This window comes from Genypterus blacodes, unplaced genomic scaffold (assembly GCF_046128005.1).
Source record: "Genypterus blacodes isolate CSIRO-AG114 ecotype Tasmania unplaced genomic scaffold, CSIRO-AGI_Gbla_v1 ptg000063l_1, whole genome shotgun sequence".
NCBI lineage: Eukaryota > Metazoa > Chordata > Actinopteri > Ophidiiformes > Ophidiidae > Genypterus > Genypterus blacodes.
Genome location: NW_027466875.1, coordinates 1,477,500 through 1,493,010, shown reverse-complemented (window position 1 = coordinate 1,493,010; position 15,511 = coordinate 1,477,500). Strand labels below are relative to the sequence as shown.

Genomic DNA, 15,511 nt, shown 5'->3' with positions numbered 1-15,511 from the left:
ATTCCTGCACAGAGGTAGAACCAGTGTGAGAGGCAAAACACACACACACACACAGACACACACACAAACACCAGCGAGATCTCTTCCATCCATGCAGAATAGAAACCAAAACTACTGGTGTCACACAAGTGAAGTGCAATGTACAATATCTGAAATCTGCTGCATCAAAATTAGGTTACTGTCAGATAGTATCGTCCATAATTCACACACACACACACACACACACACACACACACACACACACACACCTCTCTGGTGCAGATTTGTGATGCATATATTTCCATGAACATATGAGCTCCTATGCGAGAGCTTAAAGAGACGTTTAAAAATGGCTTTGCAGGCAAACACACAGCCTGTGTGTTTGGAAAGCCCACTGCTCCTCCTGCAGCGGCTGGCACATCCATGGGATATTTATCTTGTTGAATGTCCAGTAAATCATCGTCATCTCTCAGAGCCTGGCCGCATAGATGGATAGACGGGGGCGGGAGGAAGCCATGGCGCCAACGTGTTACATATTCTGTGTGCAGCAGGTGTGACTAGACGGTAGTGACGGTGCGGTGCTACTCTCCACCTGTCACCAGGTACTCCTGAGACCTCGCTCCTGTTTGTTTTGCCAGGACATCAGTGGAAAGTGCTTTGATTTGCACACGCACACACAAACCAAAACCCAAAGTTCCTAGTTACTGTGTGTGTGTGTCCTGTGGTGTGTTTGCTTTCAATCATAGTGTCAATCATAGGGTTTCAATATGCAAAACGCTTCACTTCACTTGCAGTTCCCTTGTTGTCCAGTAGGTGATTTGTACAGTAGGAGGACAAGTACATACAGGTAACGCTGTGATCAGATGGCAGGTGTTGAACCATCTAATTGTTTGCAAGTTATGAATCAGTATAAGTGTGTGTAGGTCGATGTGTACATGATGTGGATGGACCTGTGGTTCTACAAATTAATATACTGCAGTATCACAACGGACGTATTCAATCGACTCGTCAATAAGGTAACATTAAGTCACTTAGCAGAATGCTACATTGATGATGATGATGATGATGATGATGATGATGATGATGATGATGATGATGATGATGATGATGATGATGTTGATGGCGGCGGCGCCTTGTGTTGCAGTGCTGCTCACCTGGGAAATGTTGTTGGAATTCTTACAAACACCTGTTAGATTGATTGAGTGATCTGGAGTTGTGTTAATAAGCGTGTGAACATAGTTGTAACATGAGGTGGCCTTATTGTGAGAATGGAGCACATGATTTATAGCTTGGCATCTTAATCTTGTGTTTAGATCTCCTCTCTGTGAGGCTGTCCTGATTGAACTTGAAGCTTGTTGGATTTCTACCTACTCTATTCATCTTCTGATATTTTTGCACAATAAACCATTGTGTATTAATGAATAATGTGTGTGTGTGTGTGTGAGTGTGTGCATGCCTTTAGAAGTCAGATGATCCTATGAAAACAGAATGAGTCATGAGTTGATCACCCTGTAAGGCCTGATGAACCTCACTCCCCCTCTCTCTCTCTCTCGCTCTACACAGTATACACTCTATATGTGTGTAATACTATACTCAGTATCCTGTTTGCTTCATGCTCACACGTAACTGAGACATATATCTTCTTTTCATTCATATGCATATGCTTGCTCTTTAACGTATACAGGCTATAAGCTTAATGTGATGAGTCAGGTTCCATATGTGGGGATACACCTCCCCTCCTCTCCTCTCCTCTACCCTCCTCTGCTCTTGCCTCAGGTCCCTCTCATCTCCAATTCATTGTAGACGTTGGACGCTGTCATCACATTTAACCTTGGTCTTCATCTTGACAAAGCCTGCATTCAGCCTCTGCTGCTCACTGTGAGAGCATTGTCCTGCTCAGAGAGGAGGTGAAGGAGGAGCAGGACGAGGAGGAGGAGGAGGCGGAGGGCACTGATCTGACAACAGGATGACGTCAGGGGCCTGCATCTGTTGATCAAATATCTGAGAAATGTTCATAAAAATGTGTGTGTGTGTGTGTGTGTGTGTGTGTGTGTGTGTGTGTGTGTGTGTGTGTGTGTGTGTGTGTATGTGTGTGTGTGTGGCGCGAGCGAAGATGATAGGTTTTCTAGTCTTGCAGTTAACATAGAAGAGGAAGATGGAACAGAGTGTGTGTGAGTTCACCTTGTCTTCAGCCTCTGACTCATTTGCTCCGTGTCGCTGCTCTTTGACTTTATTTTCCTCAGTTGGAAAGATTCCTCTGGCCAGATGTTTAAATGGACTGCTCTCTTATTTGGAGGTTGTTGGTTAAGATCCTGTGTGTGTATGTGTGTGTGTGTGTGTGTATGAATATGTCAATGTTTGGCTGTGCTCATGTTTCAGTGCTAGTGTGGTTTCCATAACTTCTTTTTTCCTGTATCTTCTCCAGTAAACATTAAAACCACAAAGAGATGTCAGACCTGTTGAGTGTGTGTGTGTGTGTGAATACTATTCTTGACCCAAGTTTTACAAGAGGCCTCAAAGGTTCCTGGGTGGTCTAATTGCGCTTGCAACAGGAGATTGGTCCACTTTGTGTGTGTGTGCATATTAGAATCAGGAGATTGGTCCACTTGGTCCAGTTTGTTCAAGCTTGCAGGTGTGTGTGGTTATATAAATCAATCTATGGTACAGTACGTGTGTGCACGTTGGGTCTGAACATGTTGTGTTTTGGGGGCATGTGCCTGTCTTTACCCATCATGCCCTGCTTTACCCCCTGCAGGACATTCTTCCAATCATTTCTGTATTGTGTAACCCAGAATACACACAACCTGCGTGGCGATAATTGCCCCCTGACCAGCTTGCAAATCATCCATCATGACATTTGTGACGCAGACGAGTACACAGACACACGCTCACACACACACACACACGCACACACACACAGACACATACACACACACACACACACGCCCCTCTCCTCTCCTTTCTGAACAGAAGTGATTTATCAGACAGAGCCCCTGCGGCGCCCAAACTAATCTGCTCTCACACACGTCAATAACACAAGCGTTGGATATCAGATTTCTTCAGGTAATCCAGAGCGTTAATGATGCTCAGGCCTAAACTATCAATCATGTGTGAGCGAGTGTATTATTGAGTGTGTGTGTGTTATTGTGCCGATGTTCCTGTGATGTTTTGAAAGGGTCCTGCAGGACTTGCCACAGCTTTCTGCATGATTGTGCCGCACCTTTTGGCTGTTTTTTTATGAGCTGCATGTACAGTGTGAGTGTTTGATGGTACGTGTGAAGAGTTCCCAGAATGTGTGTTTTCAGTTTGGTATGCGAACTTGTGTTTTTTTACGGGGGTCCGGTGCGAGCCCAGCCGTTTTGAAGATTGGCCAGACAGCTGCCTTTTACTGCCCCAGGGGGTAATAAACAGAGAGGGAGGGGCAGTTATTTACCTCTTTTATTAGGGCAGGAGGCAGAGGAGGGAGCTTTATTGGGGTCACACTGTAACTACACCCAGCTGCAGGCAACACACAGAGAAAGAAGAGATAGTGAGTAAAAAAGGACCAAATTCCTCCACTTGCTTGGATCACACCTTCATACCTGTGTGTGTGTGTGTGTATGTGTGTGTGTGCGTGTGTGTGTGTGTGTGTGTGTGTGTGTGTGTGTGCGAGACCCAGGTCATCCATCTTTCTCTCCTCTCCTGTTTCCATTCCCGCGTCGTCTAACAGCTCGCAACTCGTTAAGCACATCTGCTGTCAATCAGCTGTACCCGCTAATCCAACTGGCATTTCCTGCCTCTGGAGCCCCGCCCCCCTCCCCCCCCTGACCCCAGCTCACTGACCGCTCTGCGTCCAAACCCCAGAGTCTGGCCATGAGACGGTTACCATAACAACAGAGGGTGTGATGATCAAGTCAGACAGCCTTTAAAGGCCTTCCAGAAAATGATTATGTACTTGGCGAAAAATGAGAGGAAAATGACAGCATGAGGAGATACAGTGTGCAGAAAGAGGGAAAAATGAAACGGAAAGAAAGAAAGAAACATATCGCAGAGAGAAAGAGAGACAGAGAGAGAGAGAGAGAGAGAGAGAGAGAGAGAGAGACTGGAGGGGAGAGACAAGTTATTCTAGTTGCAGACAGCTGACAGAAAGCTTAAAATAAGATGCAGCCCTCTAATGTTCAGCTACACACACAAATCATAAAACACTCGCAACATGAAAGTGTGTGTGTGTGAGAGAGAGAGATCAGAGCCCACACAGTCTTGGGTGAACGTGCTGCTTTATTGTTTTCCCACAGAAAGTGATGCGATTACATTTCATATAAAAGAGACAAAGAAAAAATAGAAACCTTAGCAGTACTGTGTCTCGTGTCGTAATAAATATAAAATGACGGTTTGAGATAGAAAAGGTCAAAGGTCGGGGCTAAAAAACAAAACAGTGAGGAAGAAAATGCAAAATTGACCTGAAAGTGGAAGAGGTCAGAGGTCGAGTTGCCCACAGACACACACTACACACACGCACAACGCAACAAACCACGTTCATTTCATAACCCTAGTGGTGATGTTGATGAAGTTATGAGCTGTGATGAAGGTGTAGATGTGTGGCGCACACAGAGCGCTGAGGGTGGGGGGCGGGAAGGACGAAAGGTGAGATGTGTTCGCTCATAGTCGTTCGTAGACTCTGGTGCACACCACGTCCTCCGCTCTCATGGTCTGCAAAGAGAAGAGGAGAGGAAGAGGAAGTGTCACGGTCAGCTGGTGTCGCTTTGTCGGCTATGTCTGCGTGGATTTTGAGGCTCATGAAGGATTTGCAGAGTCTTACCAGGATCAGCTGGCCCTCGTTGGTTATCTCACGGGTCCAGGAGGTCTTAGGCCCCTCCCCTTTCTCAAGAGTCTGCTCGCAGCTGATCTTGTTGTCCGTCTCCCATTGTGGAAAGCTCTGAGGGACAGAGAGAGATCATACTGGTCAACGGGACGGACAGACGGACAGACGGATGGATGGGTGGATGGATGGATGGATGGATGGATGGATGGAAAGATGGATGCCGGTGGAGGGAGCGGTTAGTGGAGTGAGGGAAAGCACAAACAATAACGGTGATGCAGAAGAATCACTGAGAGGTGATAACATGCCATGCACTCAGTGTTAGTGGAGGGAAGCTGTGGCTGGTTGTGTGTGTGTGTGTGTGTGTGTGTGTGTGTGTGTGTGTGCGTGTTTGCTTTGGAGACGGCCAAACAGAGGCCATCCATGGGAAAACGGGCAGAGTGACAGGGAGGGCAAGAGAGGGCATGAAGGAGGGAAGAGAAGATCCACCATCACACCGAATAGGATGAGACAGATGTCATCTGGACGGCTTGCTCCATGTGTGTGTGTGTGTGTGTGTGTGTGTGTGTGTGTGTGTGTGTGTGTTGCGTACCGTGCAGGGGCGTCCGTCCACCGTGCTCTCGTTAAACTCCTGACCCACAGTGAAGGTGATGTGGGTGGTCCTGACCGTAGTGGAGGTCTTGATGGACAGAGTCTCTCCATCCTGAGTGATCACCACCGCTGGCTTGGACGCTGCCCTCACCGCGATCTTACGCAGCATTATGCCCACGCCTGCAAGACACACACACACACACAGAGATAAAGACACATGATGCAATCAGTGTGTGTGAGTCCATATCATTAGAGGTGTAGACAAAACCTGTACTGATGAAATGATGCCACATCGCAGAACTTTTGTGCCTATGCATGGGCATGTGTGTGTGTTTGAGCGTGTCTGTGTGTGTGTGCATGTGTGGCCTTGCAGGTGTGTGTTGCACCCTCAAGGTAAAGGGTGCAGCCTGGTGAAGCTCTGCACAGTGATGTCATATGTGAAAGCACACACACATACACACACACACACACACGATGTAATGGATTACAGTCATCATCAACACCTTCCTCCTCATCATCTGCAAATACACACTTTCTGGTTAGATTAATGTTGTTGGCATCCTCTCGCAAACACGAACACGAAGAGACGACACACACACACACACTCACATCCTGACTTCTAATCACAGTGCAGTGTGTAGCAGTAGTGTGGCATCTCTTCCAGCAAGACACATACACATGTACACACAAACACCATTTACAGTATTTATCACCTCGGTGTGTGTGTGTGTGTGTGTGTGTGTGTGTGTGAGGTCTTATATCAACTCATATTTATACAAACTAGGAGGCCAGGGAGTAACAGGGGGAAGAGGTTGCGAGAGAAAACAGGAAAAATGGCGCAAAACTGTAAATCTGCAAAAGGGCAGAGGTGGAAAATGAAGATACAGTGCGAGCAAAGAGAGAGCAGACTTTGTGTGTGTGTCTGTGCGTAGGGGGGGAGGTCCTTTGAGACAGGTCTGTGTGTGGAGTGCGAGGATCTCAGTCTAAGTGCGAGGGGAAGTGTGTGTGTATCGTTGCTCGAGTCTCTGCCGTCGAGTTGGGTTTCACACTTCTCACCTCTCGCACATTCCCACCTGTCACCGAGGGTAAATATATACACACTCCCAAATGCACAGTCACACACGGTATGCATTAGGGTGTCCAGGCTGTCTATGCCCAGCACACACACACACACACACAGCAGAATATGTGCCCTGTCACTGTCTAGACACAAAATACAGTAGTTTGTTCCCCAGCACACAGATTTACAGCTCACTGATGCAACACGTCTGCACCAGGAACGTTCACGATTATTTCACCGAGTGTGGGTGTGTGTGTGTGTGTGTGTGTGTGTGTGTGTGTGTGTGTGTGTGTGTGTGTGTGTGTGCCCTGAACCATTAGGGAGCCCCAGAAAAGGAGCAGAAGCTTTTCAAGTAGCAACCAGTTGTACAGTAGAATTACCTGGATGGCGTGCGAGCAAAATGTTTAATTCACACACACAGACTGGGACACATACACACACACTACACACACGTACACACAGACGGCCAGGGTCAGAGGCCAAAGAGCAGGGGGCAGAGGAAGCATTTGGGACGAGGGGGGAGAGGAGGGGCGAGGAAAGGAAGAGGGGATACAGGGGTGAGGGGGAGTGGGGGGGGATTGAGGTGCGCTGACAGGCCTGAATCCAGCTGTGCTCTGCCCCCCGAATGAAACCAAGGATCCTGGTCCATTCCTGTGTGTGTGTGTGTGTGTGTGTGTGTGTGTGTGTGTGTGTGTGTGTGTGTGTGTGTGTGTGTGTGTTGGATCGGGTACAACAATCACTCAACGCGGGTTTAAGTTCACTCACATTCCACTAACACTGCATGAACTCATACATGCACACACACACACACACACACACACACACACACACCTACAGATGTAGTTTCTCACAAACGCACATCATCTCACTGTGTCATTATGGCGGAATGGTCCATCTGGTGATATTGCATTTCCCCTTTGTTCCCCCCCAACACACACACACACGCGCACACATACAGTGATGAAAGGGGGGTGAGAGGGGGGTGGAATCGACGCAGCGCTAAAAGGTGCTGGTGTGAATTCCAGGTGCGCCTTGGCAAGGCATGTAATAATACGAAGAATTTGCTGCTGACGACAGACGGCTCAGATACACACGTGCACGCGCACATGCACCCTGGGGTGCAGGACTCAGCCTGTTTTTGTCCCTATTTCGCAGACCTCAGATAATGATGAATATCTGCCATGCACTGTAACGAGCCATAACGGTCCTCACACACACACACACACACTCACACACACACACGCGCGCGCAAGCTGTGGCTGTGACACAGACATATGTGCAGCCGTTTGTCTCTATTGTGTTTGCACGGGAGGCAAAAGGGGGCCAGGAGCGGCAGGAGGGTTGATGCTCGTTGGGGGCCAGACAGAGTTTTCGGGTTCTCAACAATGACAAAGACCCCCCACCTCTGCGGTACAGACGGGGGTCCTCAAGTGCTCAGAAAGATGCATGGTACAGTCTGGGTTTACACATCTAATCTGTGTCACCCAGAACGCGGGGGAAGAAACCATTCTTGCGCGTAAAAATCAACCGAGCATCTGTGTCCATTATCATCATCACTCACCCAAAACTTTCAAGAGATCCTCGAAGTTTTCAGAGCTTTTCATCTCCCAGGTTCCGGCGAAATCAGGGACTTTGCGCTCCATGTTTAGGCTGCTTGATGAGTAAACTGTCAGATCCGAGTCTAGTCTCGTCCCTGTCCTGAGTCAGAACCGGTCCAGTTGTGTCCCCTCCTGCTTAGCTGTGGACTGTATGGGCGGTCCCTGGATGTCGCTGTCCGGTCACCTTTGCTCTCTCTCTCCCCGCGATCACTCACCAGTCACCGGCCCTTCAGCCAAACCCAAACCGGCACCCTGTTATCTCGACCGGCGCGCGTTAAGAAGCGGCTGAGCTCCACATGAATGGGCCCGGGCAGAGAACGTACAAGTGTAGGGGAGGGGTACGCCCCCTTATGTGGGTGACACGCCCCCTCCGGTGGGGACACGCCCCGGAGGCCACCAGATTACAGGCGGTGGTCCTCAGCGCCCCGGCCTGACCACGCCCCCGACATGTGCGCTCTTTGAAAGTCTGGAGAGCGGAGACGCCTCTGCGCCACCTTGACTCAGGAGAGACGCACACGCACGAGAGACTGTATGTTTCAAACAATACTGATGACGTATTGAGCCATTACCGATGCAGCCTGTAATGACAGCGTTGGCGTTTAATGGCTCGAATTTGATGAATGTTTGTTGATGCCAAAGAGTGTGGATGTCAGCCGTGCCAGTCTGAACCAGCTCACTGCCAGACTGAAAGGATGGTGTGTGCGTGTGTGTGTGTGTGTGTGTGTGTGTGTGTGTGTGTGTGTGTGTGTTTGTGTGTATGGGGCGAGACTAGTTCAAGTTCAGCACCAGTCTCCTGTGAGTCGCGGCGCTGTGTCATAAAAATAAAAGCGGTGGTAACGGGATACATGCAGCCTCTGGCCCCGGCCGGTGGGCGAGAGTCCGCTTAACGGGGTCTGCGTCACGGGAAAAACAGCCCGAACCATATGAGAGAAAGGAGGAAGAGGAGGAGGAGGGGAGGTTTAAAATAAGAGGTTGGGTTGGCGGGTCGGCGGCGGTAGAGCCCTTCGCCCCCCCGCGGCTCGGACGGAAGAAAGGGGAGTGTGGAGGAGGAGGAGGAGGAGGAGACGAGCCGTGGAACAACGCGTCAGACGGGCCAGTGGGGAAGGGTCAGGGGCCCGCGGGGTCGGAGGTAGGCCTATAAAGAACACACACACACACAGATGATGAATGGCCGCGGGACAAAGCCGACGTTAACTATTGACTCTTGATGGATGATCCCATCCGCTCCACTCCACGGCGAATTAGCGCGAGGTAACCGTGGCGATGTGAGGATCGTGGGGGGCGTCGGAACCCCCCCCACACACACACACACCACCACCACCGCCACCTCCTCACCATCACGCACACACCCTGTTACTAACGCACCTCCACGGCGTCAGACCCGTAACAAAGACACACACATCCACACACACAGTGGTGAATAATAGACTGACACTGATCTTTGGTAAGGCGATACGCATTTTACGCACAGACTGTGTGTCCGATCCAGCGCCGTACGTCGGGCCCTGCGGCTGTGTTTGATGAGAACAAAGCTCACTCAGAGTTTTCCTTGTAACCACACACACACATACACACTTATTTGCCCACACACCATGCCACAGTTGCTGCATGTCCTCACAAGTTCCTCCTGGTCCAAACAGAGGTGAACCATTAGCCAGCCATGTCTCAGCTGTTTCCATTCTTCCATTCTTCACCTCCACCTCCTCTTCTATTCACTGCATTGCTGACTTGTACTTTTCTTCCTGGGTTGGATCTGATGTCGAAACACAGCAGTGGGGCCACAGCACAGAGCAATCCTGGGTCAATACTTATATATTTATATATATCTTGCAAGTGTGAGTGTGTTAAAGCAGAGCGTCCCCTCGGCCTCATGCAGCTGCTGCGGTGGTCTGCTGAACGTGACCTGATGAGGAACAGAGAATCGATCACGCCGCTCTATGTGAACGTGAGTGATGCGCCAACAAAGGTTACAATGGTAAAGTGTCTAGTGTAGAAAAATTCATCTTCATCCTCACCACAGGCCATTTGCATTTTAGCATAACGTAACAACAAAGGTATCAAAGGCCAGTGAATCGGACCGGCAGCCGTGCAGTATGTGCATCTGCTCACAGGGGGCTTGATGAAGAGCTCCCAGTGTGTGTGTGTGATGCTGGATGTCAGCATGTGATGACAAAGCACAGATCCACATTCATATGCAGTCAACCATGTTCAGCTCCCCTCAACCTCTCTCTCATCCCTGCTCTCCGTACCCCCCCTCGCTCCTCTGCCTCGCCTTTACCTCGCGCAACTTTCTCTCTGTCCTCCCTCCTCCTCCTCCTCCTCCTCCTCCTGTCAAGCTTTTGTTCTTTTGTGCCGCTCTGACACATTCCTCAGAAGAGAGGGAGAAGGGGGAAACAGAAGGGTAGAGGATGGAAAAGGAGAAGAAAGAAAGGGGGGCGAAAAGTGAGTGAGAGATTAGAGACCAGAGCGCAGGTCATTTGTTATCTCATTGTTCCCGGAGAAAAGGATAGAGAGAGTGAGTCAGCAGAGAGGGAGAGAGGGAGAGGGAGAGAGAGGGAGAGGGAGGGAGAGAGACAGAGAGCAGGAGATCAAAGGCAAATAGATAGTGACAAAGATGGAGAGGTTGAGAAACGGTGAGAGAAGGTCGATGACAGATATGTAAAGGGAAACTTCTTTCTTTTGAGGTGTTGGAAGTATTATTTTGCTCCTCCAGTGCCGACTTTCATTTCCTTATGCTCCTTTGCAACTATGATCTGCCTGTCTACTGTTCACTGCTTTTGTTCTGTCATCACCTTCATCTCACTTTCTTTCTTTCTTTCTTTCTTTCTCTCATACCAAGAACGTTGTCAGTAATTTGATATTGTCAGCTTGCCAACTCAAAGTTTCACAGGCTCTCTCATGTGTGTGTGTACAGTCACAGTCAAGTGTCTTGTGACGTGTTTACACTCATCTGTGACTTTTACAAGACAAAGCAAAGCAAATCGCTTAGCTCCATTTATTAAGGGTTTTAACGTTCAACCTACTTTGATTTTGAATCATCTGGATCCTGAGAAGGAGACACAGTATCGTCACAGTATCAAGTGTAAGACAGTGTTTGTCTCTGTCTCTCTGTCTCTCTGTCCCATTCAAATCAGCCTGAGTCTTGTGTCAACCTCCTCGCCCGGGTGAACTGTTCGGTATCTCTCCTTTCACTTCCTCTTGTGCCGCATATTCCTTCCTATTTCTCCTCCTTATTGGCACAGATGTGAAGTGGAACATCCAAATTGCCCGCAGGGGATTTACACTCTCAAACCCGTCCAAGTTTGGATTGAGAGATGACTTGTGTTTCTTCTGTACGTGACACAAGTATAAAGCCTCTGCCAGATGAATAAATGTACCTGGGCAGGATGCATTGATTTGAGGTTTGACAGCAGCTGAACAGATTTGACGTATTTGTTCCTTTTTGTACAATTTGTGTTACTGATTGACGAAATTGTCTGTTCCTGTCATGAGTGTGAATGTGTGTGTGATGAGGTTATAGTGAAGCCACGCCTCAGTGCCTTTCTCCACTTTATCATCTGCATGACCTCCAGTAAATTCACTCACCCCCAGTAACCTCACTAATTCCAGATGTGAACTTGACCCTGACCTTCCTCATGCTAACCCCCTGGAAGTCATTATTATTGACCTTTGCCCTCATAGGAAGCTACTGCACACACACACACACACACACACACACACACACACACACCTCACAAAAACGTACACAATTTTAGTATTTATGTCTGCCTGTTGTGTTTGCATAGCAACAACTCAGTCAAAGAAACAAACAAAGAGACAGAGAGAGATGTTTGTGTGTGTGTGTGTGTGTACTTGCTTGTGCATGTTCTGTGCCCCCGCATGTGTGTGTGTGTGTGTATGCTGAAATCTTCCTCTACCTACACTTTCTTACTCATTTATTTTTCTTCTTGGGTGCAATCTTATCTTACAGGAAATAAAAACATTAGGAGAGATATCCCACACACACACACACACACGCGCACACACACACACACACACACACACACACACACACACACACACACGGCATGTCCCCTCACGCAGAAACATTATTTTATTCGAAAAGTGTGTGTGTGTGTGTGTGTGTGTGTGTGTGTGTGTGTGTGTGTGTGTGTGTGTACAGGAGACTAAACTTCCAGATGCCTGAGCAGTTGCACACAGACGCCTGTATTACCCACAGTCTATTCATTTTTGTCCTCCCTCCCTCCCTGCTCCAGAAACCCCTCTTCCCTCTACCGAGCCTTTGTGGTTTTCATTATCGCGCTCGTTTATTATGAGCTGCTGTGGACAGGGAAAGAGCTGAGGGGAGCAGGAAGGGGAAAAAATTAAGTATGTTGGGGAAACAAGGAGAAATCAAAGTGTGTTTATGTTTTGGCCAAAGAAACGTCTCATTATGCATCACAAAAGTCGCCTTTGCTATCATCCTGCAGCTCACCCACGGCGCCACCTACAGTTTAATGAGACCATAAGCCCTGAATGGAGCTGAAAATGGCGTCACGCTCAACAGGAGGACAGAATGAGAGACAGGAAGAGAGACAGATAGAGGCTTGGAAGAAGAAGGTCAAGAGCCAGAAGATGGGTTGGGTGAAGTTGATGAAACCAAAGAGGACAAGAGAAGAGAGAGGCGGGTGGTGGGGGGGGAGGGGGGACCTGAGAAGAAAAGCAAACGCTGTTTCCCATGTTTTGTTTGTGGAAACCTGGAAAAGTTCAATCAAAGTGCAGCCCGTTTTTTATCGTCCTGCACGTCTCCCTCCACCCTGCCATTGCTTCTCACTCTGCACTCATTCTTTTATTCTCCCTGCAGCTTTTCCTCTTCACTCCGAGTCATCAATTGTTGTCTGCTTGTGCTTTTTCCTCAGCCAGGGTTGTGTGTGTCAGCATGTGCGTGTAAGTGTGCACTCAGTGTGTATTTGCTTGCCGTTTGCATGAACGTGTATTTGTTAATGTGCCGTTGGTGTATGTGTGTGTGGCCCTATGATGTCATGGATTTGGAATGGCTGCAGTCAACTTCAGCGTGTGTGAAGAGGAGGCTTTGGCCAGTATGAGGCTTGATTATCACGACGCAGCCGTGCATGCGTGATGGCTGCCATGCTGATCCTACACAAACACAAGAATTAATGCTTTGTGTGAGTGAGACGCAGCACCCACAGAGATCCTGGGTGACAATGACAACCAGAAAATTGTCTGAAAGTGTCAGGCAGGATCTTTCTGAAGATGGGGGTGGGATCACAAGTCTTCATCATTGGTGCAACTGTCGATCTGAACTGTGCAAATGGACGAAGTGTCTCTGCTGCTCCAGTGCTGAGCAGGGATGATCTATGTTGGCCCTCACATTGCCCCCTAGTGGATATAATATCTAATCTGACTAATGCCTGTTCTATTGATTTTACATATGATTCTGGATTGTTATGTTGTGGGGAATACTGTGTACTTAAACAGGTTTTGAAGGAAATCCAAGCATGTTCAGTGTCTCAGAAAAAGAAAAGCTTTACATCAGATGATTGTGGGGACAAGGACAGGGACACACACCACAGGATCCATGAGCTCAGACCTCACTTTGACCCGGCCAACCTTCCAGAAGTGTGTGTGGGTGTGAGGAACGCTCCTGACATCTAGTGTTGAAAAGGCAGTGTTGCGTCTCCTGCTACAGAACACTGAATCTCCGTGGTGACATCCGGTACAGCGAGAGGGTCTGGGCATGTTATGGGGCTGTACTGACCTGTAATGGATCCATACAATTGTTGGCAGTGTGTCCCTGTTCACACAACACACACACACACACATACCCACAAATCCCCAGAGGCACAGGTGCAGCCAGAAGGAGTACAGGTTTTCTTCAGTAAGCTTTAAGAAAGCAACAACTGCTGTAGGATCTTTGTATCTGCTGAGTGACATCATGCCTGAAACTGAACCTCTCATCAAGCTGGATTTTGGTTTGATATTGATTAAAGCTTGCAGCCTGAGTCCTTCAATGACATCACAGATAAGCGTCTAGACAGTCTGAACGTGATTCTCTGTTTTATTATAGATTGTACCTGTGACAGAGCATTGTAGTTTGCCCTTTGACATCTGTAATGAAACCAGTGAAACAAAGATGAAAATGGATTCCAGAAATAAAACAATTCACACTGTGAATGCACCAATCCAAATCCCTTTTTTGGTTTATTCATTAATACTCTTTATAAATACTCCAATACAAATGGTGATGTTGAATTGAACATCACAAAATATAACATGAATGAAACGATACAGTTGCACAAAATACATGCAAGTTATTACGAAAATAGAAATGTGAAAATGTCTTACATTTTAAATTTTTTCTCTCAATACTTTTGTAATTGTAATTAAGGCAGCACGAAAGGCAGCATGAAAGAGTTTAGTAACGTAACCTCGTCAATTTTTTAGGGAAAACAAAACCCAGTTACATTCAGTATGCAGAATAGAAATGGAATTTAAACTTTACTACTAACACAACAGTAACAGCCACCAGTGACTCATACATCCGGAAAAAGCGCACAGGCTGACGGTGGCACAGACGCGTGTTGTGTGTGTGTGTAAGCAGCTGTTAGATGAGAATTGTCCTACCTTGTTTAATGAGCGGCGGGTTCCTGAGCGAGAGGGAACTGACCTAAACAAATCCTGCAGCTGGGATTCTTCTTCTTGGTTTATTCATTAATACTCTTTATAAATACTCCAATACAAATGGTGATGTTGAATTGAACATCACAAAATATAACATGAATGAAACGATACAGTTGCACAAAATACATGCAAGTTATTACGAAAATAGAAATGTGAAAATGTCTTACATTTTAAATTTTTTCTCTCAATACTTTTGTAAATGTAATTAAGGCAGCACCTTACTCTTAAAAAGAACTAATATCACCTGACACAAACCTCAGTCTCCTTTCTACTTCCTCAAAAACGAGCGCACACGCTCTGGCAAAATGTACCATGAAGCCCAAGATTGAAAGGACACTTAACGGGCATAAACGATAACAAGTAAAAGAGCCAATAACCACAGCCAGGACATGTTAAAGCTGGGAGCCTGGCCTTTCTCCTCGTCCTGGCAGCCTCTGGCATTGTTATCAGGCACCAGCATATTTGGGTTCCCCTCAAAGTGGACCGGCAGGCACTGGTTCTCCAGGACTTCACAGGCCAGGATTAGATGCTTGGTTTCCCTCTGAACGCTCTTGATGCCACAGGTCCCCGGCTCGCTCCTCACCGTCACAAAATCAAAGGTCTTCCGGCTGATGCACAGGTTCTCCTTGTACAGCTTCCCTCCTTGGCTCGTGCAGACGTCCTTCACCCTCTCCAGGTCACTGAAGGTGAGGAAGGACTGGGTGGGTCTGTCGCAGCCGCCGTTATTCCTGATGTACTTTGACCACTCGTTGTGATTGAGAGAAGTCGGCATTCCAGAGCGGATGTGTCGCTTGACAAACGTAT

At 47.8% G+C, this 15,511-nt stretch overlaps 1 protein-coding gene across 1 annotated transcript; it reads right to left on the bottom strand.

Annotated features, from left to right (window-relative positions):
* Window positions 1-4,590: 4,590 nt before the first annotated feature.
* crabp2a (cellular retinoic acid binding protein 2, a) lies at window positions 4,591-8,331 on the bottom strand. The gene is made up of 4 exons (XM_076154762.1): window positions 7,990-8,331; window positions 5,370-5,548; window positions 4,778-4,894; window positions 4,591-4,668 (listed from the first exon to the last, which is right to left on the bottom strand). The coding sequence occupies exons 1-4, from the start codon at window positions 8,069-8,071 to the stop codon at window positions 4,618-4,620; spliced, it is 429 nt and encodes a 142-aa protein (XP_076010877.1). The 5' UTR covers window positions 8,072-8,331; the 3' UTR covers window positions 4,591-4,617.
* Window positions 8,332-15,511: the final 7,180 nt, after the last annotated feature.

What these genes read in the sequence shown, in the direction of transcription:
- crabp2a (XM_076154762.1), bottom strand. Translation starts at nt 8,071, where the DNA reads ATGGAGCGCAAAGTCCCTGATTTCGCCGGAACCTGGGAGATGAAAAGC. An exon ending in GGATCTCTTGAAAGTTTTGG is followed by an intron (nt 5,549 to 7,989) that starts GTGAGTGATGAT and finishes TGTGTCTTGCAG; the next exon opens with GCGTGGGCATAATGCTGCGT. An exon ending in ACGAGGGCCAGCTGATCCTG is followed by an intron (nt 4,669 to 4,777) that starts GTAAGACTCTGC and finishes TTCTCTTTGCAG; the next exon opens with ACCATGAGAGCGGAGGACGT.